Source organism: Sphaerulina musiva (genome assembly GCF_000320565.1).
Source record: "Sphaerulina musiva SO2202 unplaced genomic scaffold SEPMUscaffold_5, whole genome shotgun sequence".
Taxonomy (NCBI): domain Eukaryota; kingdom Fungi; phylum Ascomycota; class Dothideomycetes; order Mycosphaerellales; family Mycosphaerellaceae; genus Sphaerulina; species Sphaerulina musiva.
The window spans coordinates 736,033-752,086 of record NW_016017387.1 but is presented as its reverse complement, the minus strand read 5'-3'; the positions used below and the strand labels follow the sequence as shown (position 1 = coordinate 752,086).

General features: G+C 51.7%; 10 protein-coding genes across 10 annotated transcripts; 6 read left to right on the top strand and 4 right to left on the bottom strand.

Moving 5' to 3' along the window:
* The first annotated feature begins 1,068 nt into the window (after positions 1–1,068).
* On the top strand, positions 1,069–1,735 carry SEPMUDRAFT_149223 (uncharacterized protein). The gene has a single exon (XM_016905425.1). The coding sequence runs from the start codon at positions 1,132–1,134 to the stop codon at positions 1,453–1,455; it is 324 nt and encodes a 107-aa protein (XP_016760718.1). The 5' UTR covers positions 1,069–1,131; the 3' UTR covers positions 1,456–1,735.
* A 195-nt stretch (positions 1,736–1,930) lies between these two features.
* Positions 1,931–3,341, top strand: SEPMUDRAFT_133304 (uncharacterized protein). Its single transcript, XM_016902558.1, has 3 exons — positions 1,931–2,046; positions 2,100–2,205; positions 2,272–3,341. Exons 1-3 carry the CDS (start codon positions 1,986–1,988, stop codon positions 3,041–3,043), a joined length of 939 nt encoding a protein of 312 aa, XP_016760717.1. The 5' UTR covers positions 1,931–1,985; the 3' UTR covers positions 3,044–3,341.
* SEPMUDRAFT_149222 (uncharacterized protein) lies at positions 2,838–3,341 on the top strand. Its single transcript, XM_016905424.1, has one exon. The coding sequence runs from the start codon at positions 3,089–3,091 to the stop codon at positions 3,314–3,316; it is 228 nt and encodes a 75-aa protein (XP_016760716.1). The 5' UTR covers positions 2,838–3,088; the 3' UTR covers positions 3,317–3,341.
* An 852-nt stretch (positions 3,342–4,193) lies between these two features.
* SEPMUDRAFT_149221 (iron-sulfur clusters transporter atm1, mitochondrial precursor) lies at positions 4,194–6,740 on the bottom strand. The gene is made up of 2 exons (XM_016905423.1): positions 6,209–6,740; positions 4,194–6,141 (listed from the first exon to the last, which is right to left on the bottom strand). Exons 1-2 carry the CDS (start codon positions 6,599–6,601, stop codon positions 4,396–4,398), a joined length of 2,139 nt encoding a protein of 712 aa, XP_016760715.1. The 5' UTR covers positions 6,602–6,740; the 3' UTR covers positions 4,194–4,395.
* Positions 6,741–7,962: 1,222 nt separating this feature from the next.
* On the top strand, positions 7,963–9,016 carry SEPMUDRAFT_141487 (uncharacterized protein; the record flags this gene model as incomplete). The annotated part of the gene is made up of 2 exons (XM_016902966.1): positions 7,963–8,393; positions 8,473–9,016. 2 exons carry the CDS (start codon positions 7,963–7,965, stop codon positions 9,014–9,016), a joined length of 975 nt encoding a protein of 324 aa, XP_016760714.1.
* Positions 9,017–9,025: 9 nt separating this feature from the next.
* SEPMUDRAFT_149220 (uncharacterized protein) lies at positions 9,026–10,163 on the bottom strand. The gene is made up of 2 exons (XM_016905422.1): positions 9,337–10,163; positions 9,026–9,276 (listed from the first exon to the last, which is right to left on the bottom strand). Exon 1 carries the CDS (start codon positions 10,150–10,152, stop codon positions 9,742–9,744), a length of 411 nt encoding a protein of 136 aa, XP_016760713.1. The 5' UTR covers positions 10,153–10,163; the 3' UTR covers positions 9,026–9,276; positions 9,337–9,741.
* Positions 10,164–10,304: 141 nt separating this feature from the next.
* On the bottom strand, positions 10,305–11,700 carry SEPMUDRAFT_149219 (yellowish-green 1-like protein). Its single transcript, XM_016905421.1, has one exon. It carries the CDS (start codon positions 11,605–11,607, stop codon positions 10,348–10,350), a length of 1,260 nt encoding a protein of 419 aa, XP_016760712.1. The 5' UTR covers positions 11,608–11,700; the 3' UTR covers positions 10,305–10,347.
* A 168-nt stretch (positions 11,701–11,868) lies between these two features.
* SEPMUDRAFT_44116 (uncharacterized protein) lies at positions 11,869–12,438 on the top strand (the record flags this gene model as incomplete). The annotated part of the gene is made up of 1 exon (XM_016908918.1): positions 11,869–12,438. One exon carries the CDS (start codon positions 11,869–11,871, stop codon positions 12,436–12,438), a length of 570 nt encoding a protein of 189 aa, XP_016760711.1.
* SEPMUDRAFT_149218 (uncharacterized protein) lies at positions 11,880–15,060 on the top strand. Its single transcript, XM_016905420.1, has one exon. The coding sequence runs from the start codon at positions 12,592–12,594 to the stop codon at positions 14,755–14,757; it is 2,166 nt and encodes a 721-aa protein (XP_016760710.1). The 5' UTR covers positions 11,880–12,591; the 3' UTR covers positions 14,758–15,060.
* Positions 14,828–15,653, bottom strand: SEPMUDRAFT_117164 (uncharacterized protein; the record flags this gene model as incomplete). Its single annotated transcript, XM_016901313.1, has 2 exons — positions 14,828–14,875; positions 14,952–15,653. The coding sequence occupies 2 exons, from the start codon at positions 15,651–15,653 to the stop codon at positions 14,828–14,830; spliced, it is 750 nt and encodes a 249-aa protein (XP_016760709.1).
* Positions 15,654–16,054: the final 401 nt, after the last annotated feature.

The window sequence follows — 16,054 nt, the reverse complement described above, 5'->3', positions numbered from 1 at the left end:
TGTGGTGTGGTTGTCGTTTAACCACCTCATCTACATTGGCATACAAAGTAAATCAGCAAGCGATTGAGTCACCCGCGCCCCGCCATTGGGATGGGACGGGACGGGACGAGACCTGTGGGGGATGCAGTGCACTGAGTGCTAGGTACGCGATAGTCCTACCTCCTAGGGGCCGGGCCGATAGATGCACCGTAAAAACGAGCCTGAGGCAAGCAAGACGCCTCCCTCCCGCGAGTGTCCTTACTCTCGCCGGGACTGCCTCTACGCTCCCTGATGGCGAGCATCTGGATACAGTAAGAGGGCTGTTCTGTTCTTCGCTTGGAATTGATCGGAATTCATACCACTGTACCTGATATGCTCCGCTGTTGGCTCCCACTTGCACTTCAACTTCACGCGTCCCCCTTGAGCCTCCCCCTTGTGTCGCCACCACTGCTGCCACAGCCATGGCTACGCACTGCCGTATACAACCCGAAGCAACTCGGCAAGGTATGGTACAGAAATCCCCTCTACCAGGAGAATCTTCTTACCTGTGCAGATACTACGAAGGCCTGTCTGCGGCTTCGGCTCGCATCCTTTGGCAAGTGAACCAGCTGGTTGGAGGCCTTTGACCCAAGAAGAGTGGCCAGCAACTGTCCTTGAGACGCGTCTATCTATACTCTGGAAGGTCACGCTATTGGTTGTTTTACTGGCCTGGGCTTCGTGTGTCCTGCTGCAGCGAGTTCACCACGGTGACCACGTACTCTGGGAAGGCTGGGAAGCTGTCTGCGCTGCGAATCGCATCCTAGCCTTGATAGCGAGTATGCTCATCTCCAGCCTCCAGGATGGCAGGATGCACATGGGAATTGCCCAGCATTCTCGACTAATTGGGCAGTCCTTTCACGGATTGGTTGGCGCTAGTTGTCTTGGTGACTTGGCAACTCTGACTTGGCCTTGCTTGCCGCCATGAGCATGGTAAGTAGTACTGTACCTTACTGTAGTAGTGACTGTAGTACCCAGGCATGACTTAGTAAACCAGCACCGCAGCCACCGCTCACTGCTCACATCGCGTTGTTCATGCTGACCGGATGGGAAGTCCGTCGGGGTGTCACGACGCGACGTTCTTCCGGGCGTGAACGGATTGGCCGTGGTCTGGCCATGCAAGGCTTCACATGCTCTCACAATAGAATGAGAGCCTTCAATACTAATATACAGCATGCGACTCGATTCACGGTGCTCAGATCGACACGCAGATCGACCAACCTATTCTCATCGTTGTACTCTGCTGCCAACACTACAGGCTCTCGGATTGCTGGACTCGCTCTCGGTGAGCCAACACTGCTGCTGCACACGCGTTCCGTGGAAGAATACTTGCTGCAGTCTCCCAGTCTCCCCACTCGGGTAGAAAGACATGCCCAGCTCGCAGCCAGTCTTCGTGCATACCTGAGGGGGTCTTATGGATCAATCTCAGCGCTGCCCTAGAATATGTCAAGCGCCAGAATCGGCCGGAGTGAAACCCATATGACGAGTACCCGTGCGGCAGCGCTTACGAGGACGAATTGAAGCAGGGGCATTGTTCGAAAAGGCGCAAGAAAGTAACATGAACTGCATGCAATACACGCGCAACACGCCGAAATAGCGGGCGATAGCAGGGGTCGTATGGCAATACCAACCGACCGGGAGGCAAACTCTGATTCGAATCCTCGATTTGAATTCCCTGAACATCGACGAATCTCAACTGGTCGTACTAGAGACTATCATACCGGAGCCGCTTCTCGGAGCCGTATCTGCTTCGCCAATGGTGTCGAATAAAGCCCTAGGAGCACGCCTGTCGCCGCGCTTGGAAGTGCTGCACAACCCGTTTCCGGCGCGCGGTACAGCGGTCAAGCTAGGATGGCTACGTATATGATGGCAAGCAGAGTAGACGATCTTTTGCTTGCCCTTCCTTCGCTTGTTGCGACTCCAGCATTGATTTGAACGACAACTCAAAAATCGCTCATTGGCCAGAAACGATGAAGCGAGATGGAAGTAATGGAGGTGGTCGATCGGAGAAGGTGAAGAAGACGCTGCGAGGTACGGTGTATGGATCATGGCCCTTGGCGAACCACAGTCACTGACGAAAGCAGGACGGACGGAGAAAGCGTGTGTTCGCTGTCGAGCGAAGAAGCGCACTTGTGATGGCGGAAATCCATGCATGCGTTGCCAGGAAAGCCATAACGCATGCTACTTCAGGTGAACGCCTTCCGTGGTGATCCCACGCCATCTGCGTACGTTGGTCTAATCAGCACGACTCGATAGTGACTGGCATTATACGGTTCTGTATCCTCGCGAGTATGTGGAGTATCTCGAGGAACAACAGGAGCAACTATCTGCGGGTATCATGGCAATGTATCGTCTCCTGAAGGATGCGAACCTACACACCTTCTCGACCCTGTCCGACAAACCCGAAGCACAAGCCATTCTAGCAGCTCTCAAGGAATCGAATGTTGACAGCATGGCACTTCACTGGAGCCGGCCCAGTCTGTCCAACCCCCCGGGTACTCTGTTCGACGATGGGCTTCGCATACAAATCAGCGAGGAACCAACATCACCACGAGAGGAGCATTGCCATAGACTGGCACTCAGTCCGTCGACCCACTCTGCAGTATCGCCGATTCAACCTGCTTCGACGTACATGCAACACTTCGGAACAGCCTACGCCTTAGTTCCAGCACCGGTACATCACAGCTACTCACCTGCATCGTACCAGACATTCGAGTCGACTCCGCCCATGCAGACGTTCATGCATCCGCAAATGTTGGCAGTTCAAACACAGACCTTGCCGCAGGCTGTACCGACACGTCCCGACATGCTCTTCCCATGCAGTGCATGCACTGGCATCGTTCAAATACCAGAACCTTGGCGGCCGTCGCTGTCGTCGTTCACGCCCAGCACAAGTGCATCTCTGGAGCGCGTATCAGATCAACCACCGACATTCGTAGGCCCGACTGGAACACACAGTACCGAGACCGCCCACGAAAACATGTGTATATATTACCAGACTGATCATGACTTACGGCCATGGCACTAAGGGGCTGTTCAATAGCCTTTGAGCCACATATAAAAACACAGGCGTATGGGAAATCCACAAGCGGAGATGGTTAGTGAACTGAAGTACAGACCGAACGTCTGTACTTCGGTCTGTACTTCTACCAAACTCCGACTGAGAACGTACTGTACCTCGCGAGGTGCATTGCGACAACCTGCAAATTCGAGTGCAACGTACAGACCTTTTCACTGCGATCGTCTGAACTTCAGATCCTCTGTAGTCCACAACGCCCGGAGGCTACTGAACAGCCCCTAAAGACAAGCTTGATATGAAACTCTACCCCCATTATACCCACTACTCCCACACGTTCCTTTTGGACGCAGGTCACTGCTCATCGCGATTCATGCCTTGTGCTGTAAATGGAGTCAATCGAGAGAAAGCGCGAGAACATCGGCTGACTCCATGTGTATGTGCCCTCCCCCTTTCCTGCTACATATATATATACCCCAAAAGGTTCCCATAGTCTCTGCCTGGAGAAAAATTGGATGGAGGTGTCGTGTCTGTTAGCGCTAGCGTGTGTATCAAAAAAAAAAAAGAAAAAAAGACACTCTCCGAGCGTCGGGATCTTGTTTGGCCATTTTCTCTAGAACAATACAGGTACCTACCTACCTACCTACCTACCTCTTAGGTTCGAAGCTTGTACATACTGTGATTGTAGGCTACCTAGTCCGAATGGAAAGCGGACGCTGCCTCTATTGTGTGGTGTGCAGCAAATCATGAAATCGTCAAGAAAGGCCGGTCGAAAAAAAGATTTGGTCTATCCAGAGAGAAGAAAAAAAAGGCACATTGTTTCCTTACGTACCTTGATTGCCAATTGTGGAAATTGACTGACCATTGCCACACATAGGGGTAGCGTAGGTAGGTAGGTAGGTAGGTAGGTAGGTTGACTGCGTTTTCATGCCTTTGAAGGATGAATGTCTTTGCAGTGAGAAGAAGAAGAAGAAGAAGAAGAAGAAGTGCGAGGCCCAGCATACATACAGTAGGAGAAAGAAGACTAGATACCTAGGTAGGTATGCTCAGTAGTGTTTCGTGCAGCACGCTTCAAATGATATTCGAATCTGAGCTAGCTACAGCTTGGGAAGAGACGGAGGCAGAAGGGATGCAGTTCTCATCATTTATGGTCGTCCTTTTCATATCTCATCCAAGACCAATAATGATACAAGAAGAAATGGCTTTCAATTGTTTTTTTTAGCGTGCAGAGCAGATATGTATGTGTGAGTGTGTTGCTGCAATGGGGCAGGATGCGTGCCTGGGAGATCGAACGAGCCGCGATGCTCGCCCAGGTCAGACAGACGCTTGTCGAGGCGTAAGATGATAGGCAGAACGCGTTTAATTCATGACTTCTTCACCACCACCTCCGCTCCATCGTTCGCTTCGTTCTTCACGTCCGCACCTTCCTGGTCCTCTCCCTCCATGAAGGCCATCTCTTGAGCACTCCACAACTCGGCATAGATGCCGTCACGATCCACCAGCGTCTCGTGAGTCCCCTGCTCTGCCACCTGCCCTCCTTTCATGACAATAATCATGTCACTATCATAAATGGTTCTCAGACGATGAGCGATGAATACCGAGGTGCGCTTCTTCTCGATCAAAACGTCTCGGATATTCCTCAACAATTCCGCTTCCGTATGTGTGTCCAATGCGCTGGTGGCTTCATCGAAGAACAACAAGGGAGGATCTTTGAGAATTAGTCGGGAGACGGCGAGCCGTTGTTTCTCGCCCCCAGATATCATCATTCCTCTCTCGCCCACCATAGTTTGGTACCCATCGGGTAGTGATTCAATAATCGAGTGTATTTTGGCTCGTTTGGCTGCTGCTATGACAGCGTTGGAGTCGGCATGAATGTCTCCGTAGCGAATATTGTGTTCGATGGTATCATTGAAAAGAGGTGTGTCTTGGGGCACGACACCAATGCTCTTGCGAAGGGATTCAATCTGCACTTGTCGAATGTCTTGGCCATCAATGGTGATGCGTCCGGATTGTACGTCGTAGAAACGGAAGAGCAGGCGTAGGATGGTGGACTTGCCGCAGCCTGAAGGACCCACGATGGCGACTTTCTTGCCCGCTGGAATGGTGAGGTTGCAGTTTTGGAGAATGGGTCGATCGGGACGGTAGCCAAAAGAGACGTTCTCAAACTTGATCTCGCCACCTTTGTTGAGAAGAAGGGGAGGGGCGTTCTTGGGCTCTGTGATTGCCACGTTGACCTTTTGCAAATTGAACAGTGTTTCCATATCGAGAAGAGACTGGCGAAGTTCGCGGTAGACACTTCCCAAAAAGTTCAGAGGCACAGAGAGCTGGAATACGAGCTGGTTGATCATGACCAGGTCACCAATAGAGAGGCTGCCCGATGCGACACCCTGAGCGCCCATGTACATCATGCCCGTTAGGGCGGATGAGAAGATGAGATTCTGGCCGCTGTTGAGATAGGCGAGAGAGGTGGCGACTTTGATACTGGCGTCTTGATAGTTTTTCAGGGCAGAATCGTAGCGTTTCGCTTCGTACGCTTCATTGTTGAAATACTTGACCGCTTCATAGTTGATCAGACTGTCCACTGCGACAGTGGCGCCCTTGTTGTCTGCTGCATTTGCCTGCTTCCGAAACTTGGTTCGCCAGGCTGTTGTGGCAATTGTAAACCAGGAATAAGCAGCCATGGTGCCTACTGCAAGGGCGGCAAACTTCCAGCCATAGTTGTATGTCAAGATTCCGGAGACCAAGGTGATCTCAAGCGCTGTGGGGATGATGTGAAAGACCATGCTGGTGAGCAAGAAGCTGATTCCTTTAGTTCCGCGATCGATGGCGCGGGTCAGTCCGCCCGTCTGTCTCGCCAGATGAAAGTTGAGGTCGAGTTTCAGCAAATGCTCAAAGACATGGCCGGCGACGTTGCGAATGGCCTTTTGAGAGACTGTGGCGAAGATGGCATTTCGAAATTCTTGAAACAATGCAGCGCCTATTCGGGTAGCACCGTAGGCAAAGATGGAGGCGCCTGCAACGGTCATGGCAGTACCACCCACAGCTGCGAAATCAATGTTCATCGAGTCTATGATGGATTTGAAGTAGAACGGAACTTGCACATTCAGGACCTACATATTCTATCAATTCCGCGCATGCGTGAAAGGAGGAGTGAGCAGAGGAGTGATTGTTGCCCACCTTTGCTGATATCAAGAGGGCTACGCTGAGTCCAACACGGAATCTAGTGCCAAAGTCATTTTTGGGCCACAGATATTTCGACATGTCCTTAATAATGGCCCAGTCTGCTTTGCGCTGCTCCTTGTTCGAGACGGTCTGCTCTGCAAGAAGCGGATCTTTCCTGCTGCTGCTGCTATTCTTCTTCCCCGCAGCGACGACCTTGTCCTTGCCCTTGTCAGCAAGTGACTGTCTGGACACGACATCCTTTCTGTGGCGGGGAGTGCTCGCAAAGATACGCTTTGTGTGCCATTGACCCAGGCTCGTCGTCGCCTGTATGCCGCGAAGTGTAAGAGCTGGCCTCGATGGGCTTGATGCAGCAGCAGCAGCAGATGCCCGCAGGCACAGTCTGTTCATCTTGCGATACCCGTCTCTCTTGATGTTGCTTTCTCTGTCTCACGATCTTATAGTAATCCTCGGACCATTGGCGCAATTCTACTTTCGTTCATAGATTCTATTCGATTGAGTTTCAAACAGGCTGTGGTCTGCAGCATGTGGCATAGGGTGTGGGGTCTGGATGTGGGTTGTGTTCCGTGGCCCGTGGTTTGCTAGGAGGGGGGCTGTGAATGCCGCGGTGGTGGTGGTGGTGGTGGTGGTGGTGGTGGTGGAGATAGGCGTGATGGTGGTGGGAGTACACCTATGTAGTCATTGTAGTGGTGGCGGCAATACCTAAGGTAGGTTAGAACTTAGCAGCACGTACCTTAGTGTTGTTACCGGAACTCTTAATCAAGCATTCCGATACTGAATATCTCAACCTTTCGAAATACACTAGCCGGGTTCTATTATCTCGAATCTCGATCATCTGCTGGTACCTAGGTAGCTCTGACATTTCTCCTTCCGACCTTCCACCTTCATGCTCACTCGACTACTACCGTATCTGGTTCTCAGCTATATGAGCATAGCAAACTACCTATAGGTAAGGTGCCATTTTCTATCTCTTCTGGCTACCTCCTACTGTCAGCAAGCTGAATCATCCATCGTAGTACTGATTAGTGTCGAATGCGAGTGTCATGACTCTCCAACAACAGTCACACAGTCAGGTGGTCGCAGTGCTAGGAGGTACGCAGCACTAATGCACAAATCAAATGAACTCTATACAAGCCTACCTCCTAAGGAGGTAAGAGAAAGAAACATGCAGCGCGGGGCCAGCACCTAGTAGGTGTTCCTACGGCTCGGCTGGACAGAGCAAACGAACTCTATACAACTCTATAAAGATAAGGTACATGTAGCCTCCCATACCGTCCAGCCGTACCGAAGGGAGGAATTTTCTCGAGCAGATGTGTCGAAAAGGGCGGATGGATGGATGCAACACCCGCAAGCGATGACTGCCATGAAGGAAGGATCGGGACCATGAATTTGGGAGGACAGCTTCATCTGCAAAAAGATGGGCGGGATATTGATTTCAGACTCACTCGCTTTGACTCGATCATACAGCAGCACTTGTATACTTCTCTTCCACTTGCTGCTTGGCTGGCGTTGCGCCTACTCCACCTAGCTGCACGCCAAAAGCGATTTGAGGCAGGCGCTTTAGAGGACATAGTATTGTCATCGCACGATGGAAACTCCTCCACAGCGCGTGTCGGCCGCTTGGAGTTACTGCATCGTGAAGTACAAATAATAGAAAAATATCCACAGAAAAGAATGAGAGGTACAAAGTTTCCTATTGCTCTGATCAAATTCCTTACTCCCCTGAAAAACTTCTGTCAGGCTCGACGACCATGTTCGGTCTTCCCATCTCCCTCCTCTCCCTTCTCCTTGTAACAACTTCTGCCAACCCCATCACCCTCTTGGCAGAGCGACAAACACAACAGCAGATCAACATCCAATTCTCCGTTTCAGAAGCCCAATTCCGAACCTTTGAGAACTCAAATACCCTACGAAGCTACTTCCGGTCCAGAGGCTACAATTATAATTTCAATTATGCTCAACTCTCACAAGGCGTAGCACTTGTGGATGGATATTTCGCCCAAAGAGCCTCTCAGACGTCGCCTTCTTCTTCCAACAATGGCTTCCCGACTTCTGGAGGCACACCTCAGACGTTTACAGACTCGATATCGCTGCTGGGAGGTCCGAGTTACACGAACAACAGCATGAGCGCCGAAGCAAATCTAGTGTCAGTTATCAGTTTTAGTGATGGAGATGCTGCTACGTGAGTTTTGTGTTCCTCAAGTCGTATCCCTCCCTTATGAACTACTCAGACCAACCCAGGCAACTAACGCATGTACCAGTGCCGGCGGCGCCATCCAACGAGCCAAATCATCCTCGTCAACTGCTTCTTCAGGCTCGTCGAACAGCACAGCTACAGTGAGCGGTTCTCCCGCTTCCATCGATGTCACTTCCACAGTGACAGGCGCCACAGACGAACGATACGTCGCGGGAAATCCTCAAGATGCGTTGACAGCAGGGAATTGCGCCGCTGCCGCGAATGGTGCATCCGCGCAAAGCACCCTCATCACGTCCCTCACTTTGCCCATCAATGTTTCCTCTCCGGGCCAGAGCATGAGCGAAACTGCGAGTAGCTTTTGTGAAGCGGGAGTCAGTGCCAAGCAGGCTGGAACTTCGGGGGGAAGTGGTACGAGTGTTGGGAGTACGCAGGGCACGTTGACGAATGGAGGTGTAGTAGCTGTTGTGACTTGTAATGGGCAGGTTTCGCGAGGTGTGCCGAATGTGGTGTTTCAGGTGAGTCTTCAAGGGACTTTTAGCTCTTCGCAGGGCTTTCGAGGGACGTTTGTGGGTACGAGGACTGCGAGTGTTGCTGTTAGTTGTTCATAGGAAGAGGTATTTCGATTCAATTTGTCGAGAAATTCTGAATTATAACCAGGAATGGCATGTCTGTTGTGGCAACTCATGTGGAAGCTACAGAGCAATGAGTCAATAGCTCGCAGGAGCTCTGCATACGCCCTACCGAGGTTGCAGCCCCAGTCCAGCGGTCGCAGGCATCTATTAAAGAAGCTCTATACCCATCATTCCTACTTTGACGATATCAAGGTTTTCATTGGATGGTGTGGTCGATGTGTAAAACGTAGAGTCACCTGCATATATGTCAATCATGGGAAGCACATCCATCTGGATGGTAGGCTGGGAGAACGAACCTTTGGATATGACTTGTTCACACGAGCCAGTTCACAATCGGACAGCTAGACTTTTGTTCTTTTGCCTCGGAGACACGCCTTCTTTTCCTCAAGATGTCTCGAGTGCTGCAGATAGGATCAGTCGGTCGTCGTGCCTCCCTGCCGCTAAATTTGACTCATATGATCGTTGAATGTCACGCGCAAGTCCAACGCGATGTTGACCCTGTTGCATATAGATGCTCGTATCGGTTCGAGGCCTTGAAGTGGCAGTTGAATTGCTTGTCGAAGGGTGCTTGTGCTTGTTCCAAACCAGTCGCCCTTCTAATAAGCTCCGCAAAGAGCCCGAACTATTTGCCAAAGGAGTGGTAAAGACGGGCGGAGAGCAACCTCTCCACGTCTTGATCCTGTACGCAAGGTCCCAGTGTCTCATTGTGGCTTCAGTCCAGCCCAAGGATCCTCGAGAAAGCTTTTTGAGAAGTACACCATATCGCCACGAATGTTGCGCACGCCGAATTTCAGCGCTTCGAGGCTGGGACTATCCTGTGTCTGTGGATCGTATGCCGCAAGCGATGACTTCTGCGCGTGGGAAGAGGATGCTGAGGCGACGAGCTTTGGAGCATCTTGCGACACCACTCTGGCAGGCTTCTCCTTTCTATCTTGCATGGGCATGCTGTTCGCTCCAGTGCCGTGAGCGGCCTCAGGCTTGCCCACGCTTGGGTCCACGAAGCCATCGTTTGCATTGAATTTCCTCTTCTGCGACTTTTGAGCCCCAAAGGCCCCGAAGCCCATGGCTGCGGCAATGGCTGGATCAATGTCGAAGTCCTCGTCTGCGTCCATGATGCTCTCTGTGGTGTTGCGGAGTGCAAGTGAGGTTGATGGCAGGAAGAAGAAGTAGAACGGATTGGTGGGGCGGAAAGCTTGGCATAGCGAGATTTATTCGAGGCAGATAGGAGGTACGGTAATGCGAAATTGCTATAGTCGTAGGAGCGAGGAAATTGACATAAGGTAGGTATGGACTTCGGGTAGTCTACTCTATCTACCATATTTCGAAGGTATCGTTTTCATCTGGTCTGTAGGCCTGCCATCAAGTCCAAACAGATCATAAATCCACTGCAGAATGATGAAGAAGCTTTCCGGCTCGCCCATGTGCTTCCTGTTAGGTACAAATCGAGCCTCCTTGTGAGCACCATGGTGAAGCGCCAGATAGTAGTCGTCAATGGGGAAGATCTCGTCGTTGACACCATTGACCAGCAACAGCTTCGTGCAGGCTGGCTTATTCAAGGTGCCGTCTTCAAGCAATGAGAACTTCATCGCTTCTTTCTTGAACTTCTCGAGGTCATCTCCGTAGCCGAACTTATAAGCCAGGGTGGTGGCCAAGTCGAATGGGTACTCAAGAGAATTCACGTGCGACAGCCAGACCGGATCGAACATATAGTGGCAGCCACCACCAAGAGCAACAATTCCAGTCAGCCGATGTGCGTGAGTATGGGCTACTCGAATCGCATAGAAGCCTCCAGTGCTGAATGCCCACATCGCCTTTCGTGTTTGATCAATCTCCGCCTGCTCATCAACCCAGTCGAACAGACTCGACCACTGGCGGTCGGGGGACGTGGGGTCGCCTGGGTCTGCTGGAGAATCACCAGTGCCCGGAATCTCCAATACCAGAACAGCAACACCCTTTTGTGACCAGCCTTCAATCCATACTGCCAGCTCAGTCCTGTAGCCATCGAGACCAGTAAGGATAATGACCAATGGCACGCGTTTCTCTCTACTTGTCCCAGGCGGTAAGTGGTAGTAGAATGGTATGTGTTTGTCCTCATGTGGCAGACCGTGCTTATGTGCGATTATGACTTCCTGCGTTGGCCTCTCTCGCATAGCCAACCCCTTTTTTGCAGCCCTCTTTCCCTCCTGCCAAGCATACCGTTGCTTCTCAGATCGAGGCGCGGGGAAACGTGAGATTCGGTATACAGCAGAGGCTCGCATATAGTACTCCGATGCTCTGGCTTGGTCGCCATCTTTCTCGGCCTGTTCGGCTACTGCTAAGAGCTCCTCTGCCTTGGGGAAGAATGCCTCTGCATACTTGTCCCAGTCATAGGGCTCTTTCTGGCCTTCGGCGATCAATCGTTCGGCAATCGGCTCGAAGTCTTCGTGGGCATTGAACATGAAAGGATATATTCCGAGTTTCGAAGGCTGCTGCCATTTAGTCTTCCATAGCTGCTCAAAACTTTCGTGATGAACTGCAGGTGTTTTCAGGGCGTCTTGTATGAAGAACTTCGAGCCTGGCGCTGCCATGTTGTGAGAAAGCTGCAGGAGGAGCCCAGAGAGGCATGAGAGCCCCCATATCTATAAGTTTGGCCCATGTGGGCTTCGACAGACTTCTTACACCTCGATACCGACATTGTGGTGTCGCGTAGTAGGAAGAGCGATCGGAGTCGGAGAATGGAGCCGAAATCTCAAAAGCTTCGACCCAAAGGTGATCTAAGCGTCGGTCTATTTTGACTTATGTATGCCGCAACGACGGCAGTGTAGTGAATACAGCGAATACGCACAGCCATGGCTCCCCCAACCGTTGCCGCTGCCATCTTCGAAGGCCTCAAGGGCTCGTGGCGACTCCGCAGGTCGCTGAACAGTCAGCTCTCTGGCTTCCCAAGCGGCATATTCGAGGGTGTGGCACAATTTCGACCCAGGACTCCCACTGCCCACTCCGCTGCGGGCGAGCTTGTCTACTCAGAGCAAGGAGAGCTGAAGACAGACAACGGCTTCACACTCAAAGCAAACCGCAAGTATGTCTATCGCTACAATGCCGATGAGGACAAGATCTCGGCATGGTTCGTCAAGGAAGACACCAAAGCCAAAGACGGCGAAGAAGAGGTAGACTATCTATTCCACGACCTGGAAATTGATGCCGAAGGAAAAGGCATTGCCGGTCGTGGTGAGCACTTGTGTGTGTTGGATATGTACTGGGCCTATTATGAATTTCGTCTACCCAAGCTGGCTGAGGTTGGTGCAAGTGAGAGAATGGATGTGTTCGGTGTGCGGTATAAGGTGAAAGGGCCACAGAAGGACTACACAAGCGACACTGCCTACGAGCGTACCTTTAGTGAGGATGTCGCTGTCTTGTAAGCGGCGGATTGCAGTCCACCTTCACGAAAGTGTTGAATACCTGCTTTCCGAGCAGCCTTCACGAAACTCACCTAAGGCTCATGGCATACATGAGGTGTCTTCACATCATGCTCTTCGCGATGCAGAACCTCTCTGAGAATCCACAACGCAAGCATGATTTCGATCCTGGAGCGTACGCTTCTGCACGATGACCGGATTGAGGGCAAGATACGCCACACGCTATTCGACCTCTTGCACCAGGAGGCGTCGCTTACCGGATTGCGCCTGACATCACACATATTGCATACCATTGTGGATCAGAGGAAGAGTCTAATGTTCTCAAATCTATACTTCTGTATGCCCGTGGGACGACTTGATCTGAAGTACAACATACCAGCTCTGCGTAGAATAGCACCATTTTGCACCTCGATGACTATCAAAGTGACTAATGGCGATGCGAACTCTCCGTATACCATGGGAGAAGCCGAGTCAGGGGACCAAGCCAGCGCCCAAGAAAGCGAACAACGCAAGCAGGAATCCCAAAATCGTCGCCCAGCGCGAGGTGTACGCAATGCTCACAACACGTTTCGAGACGATCCTTCATCGGAGTCAATTGCAGCACGGCCACGACGTATCGGAGTCCAGAGCTCAGGGGTTAGAAAGCTGGACCAGTTGCTTTTGCAGCAGATCTTCCAGTCTATGTATCAGCTGGCGAACCTCATCATACGAGTCAACGTTGACTCTGGTTGGCCCGGATTGACCCTGACAGAAGACAGTCTCATATCCATTAGACTCGCACTGGAATACAGTAACCTGGTATCACTACGAAGCGTGCGCCTCGATCCAGTACATGCCGCAGGCGTGTTGCATTTTCGGTGGGCAGGCTTCGGTGCTTTTCGTGAGCAACCCCTCACCAGATCGCCGGACAGTCCTTTTTCCACAACGCCGCGATGTGGTTCCGAAATATGGACCAACTTGTCAACACTCGATCTTCGGCTGCGGAATCCTGTACCTGCAAAGCGTCTTAACGAGAAACAGATGATGATGTTCTTCCAAGTACTGGACGACTACCTTCGCAGCTTTCGCCGCACTCTTCGACGCCTTTGCTTTGTATGGCTGGATGCCCCCGGCCCAAGTCCCCTGGCCTTTGCCGATCTACTGGAACGCGTTCCTATCGTGTGGCAAAGAGTTCAAGAATTCCAGTACGGCAACATCACTGCACCAGAGAAGATTCTTGACCTGGTCGGACACAGAATGCCAAATCTCAGGAGGCTCGAGTCACTGGTAGCCACCATCGGACAGGACTGCCAGGATGGAGATGTTTGGAAAGGTGTAGACATTCATTTGCCAGGATCTAATGCACCAACTTCTGAAACAGTCATGGGAAATGCAATGGCGAAGCTCAGTCAGCTATCATTGGTACCACCGCCGTTATCATTCCACCAAACTCCTACAAGGGCGGACTCCCCTGCTAGAAGTGCTCTAGACTCCAGCAGCATCTACTCACATCACGAGCTTGACTTGACTGACGATCCTGATATATTCGACGCAGATGGCAATGTTACCGTCGCAATGCCTTCTCCCTCTGCAACGCTAGAGGAGCAACGCAGAACGCTTCAAGTTCATGATGTCTCTTCCTTCGGTAGAGCTGTACGTATCGGGTCAAGTAACGATTTTGTCTCTACCCGACGAGCTACGAATGCGTCTGTATCGCGAGAGACGCCTACACGTCGCAATGCACTGGTGACTCGAGCTCCTGTCGCCAGCAGTGTCTACTCACGCGACGAGAATGGCGATTATATCCCGGTCAGACACAAATGGACCAAGAGTACAGTCCGATCGGAACTGCGTAACACCGTCTCTCGTTCTGCAATGTTGCCACAGCCGCCTGCGCCCGCCGCTACAGACGTCAAAGCTGGCCTTTCGACGACTCTGAGAATGCCCGCATCCCGTCCGGACACTGTGCTGCCCGACAATAAGCGAGTGGGACGCATGCCACCACCAGTACCTTCGAGCAATCTCATTGCGCGCAACAAACATCTCGAGATCGGGGACATGCCAGGGTTCAAGGCTGCTCGCGACGAGTACCTACGGAAAATCAGCAGTGATCAGGCAAACGCTATCGTAGGACGCAGTGCTGAGGGCGACGATCGTGCGTCAGACAATGGTACAATATCGTCACGTGATCGCGTGAGACACTGGGCCCGCGCAGTGAAAAGTGGAAGACCTCCAAGCGTGGTAACGACGAAAAGCATAGACACATTCAAGACTACTAGCAGTAGGCCACTGTCGAAATTCTTCGCCAACTTGCGAGAGACTGGCAGACCTCCGAGGCAGTGAGGGAGTACCGACTTCATCAGAACAGCGGCCAGGCGTGGCGAGACCTACGCCATATATTCATCTTCCTCAGTTATAGCTTGACGCCAAGCTTCTTCCCAACCTGTTCCTCTATCCGCCCCTACCGCTTTCAGAGATCCCAATGATTGTGTCGCGCATTCGTCTGTTCCGTGGGACGTCTCAGGCTCTTGATCTACTTCACCTTGCACTTGGCCTGGCAATGGACGACGTTCACTTTCCTTGACATATGTCGCGAGCTCACCCTTTTCCTCCTCTCGATCCTCCTCCTCCTCCTCCTCCTCCTCCTCCTCATCTTGTGCGAAAACCAGACACCTTTCAGCAACCGAATCCATCGTGGTCCCGTCATCTCGTCTCGGAGGCGTGGGTACTTGTGGTGGTACATCTCCCATCTCTTCCTCCTCCTCAGCAGAACAACAAACCCAATTGCCATTGATATTGTTGTTAGCTTCAACGCGATCCAACTCCACCACATCCAAATCCGCATCCTCGTCCACGCTCACGTCCGCTCCTCCCACACTCGTCATTGCCCCCGCCGCCGCCGAACACATCATCATCCTCTTTCGTGGCTTAGCCATGATGATTCCCTTCCCTCTCCTTGCTTTTCTCCTGCTCGCTTGGAATATCGACGTCGGTTGCACGACCATATGCACCTCTTGTCGTACAACCGCCTCCTCATCCTCATCCTCATCCTCTGCTTCCTCTTCTTCTTCTTCCTCCTCCTCTTCTGCCTCTTGTTCATGCGGTAGCCTCTCCTTCAATATCCGCTCAATCTTCCGCTGTCTTCTACGTTCGAGGTCTCGATATTGTTCCCGTCGAGCTTCAGCGCGAGCCTCGGACGTCAGGCGTTTGAACATTTCTTCTTCAGTCTCTCTTGGCATTGCGGAATCGCAGTGGAGCTTGATGGGTGCAGTCTATCTGTCAGTGATGATGGGAATGGGGGGGCTCTTGGGGGATTGGCTGGGTGGAAGCGAGATCAATTAGTAAAAGGCGGTTCTTTGGGATGGATTGCTGAGGATGATTGTGATGTGCTGTGGCGGTTTGCTGGGTTGGATGCATTTTGCAATGGAATGGAAAGAAAGAATGGATGAAGCTGTTGATGGAACAAACAGGTCTGGTCATTGCAGATTGGGCGGGAATGGAAGAAATTCTGAGAAGAATGAATTGATCAAGGGTATTGGTTCTTCTTGGATGCGAGTTGCATTGGTTCTTGTGATTACATGTTTGTAGAGATATGTATGTCAGCATCTGATGGACTACTCAGTCGGAGTCAGTCTACGAG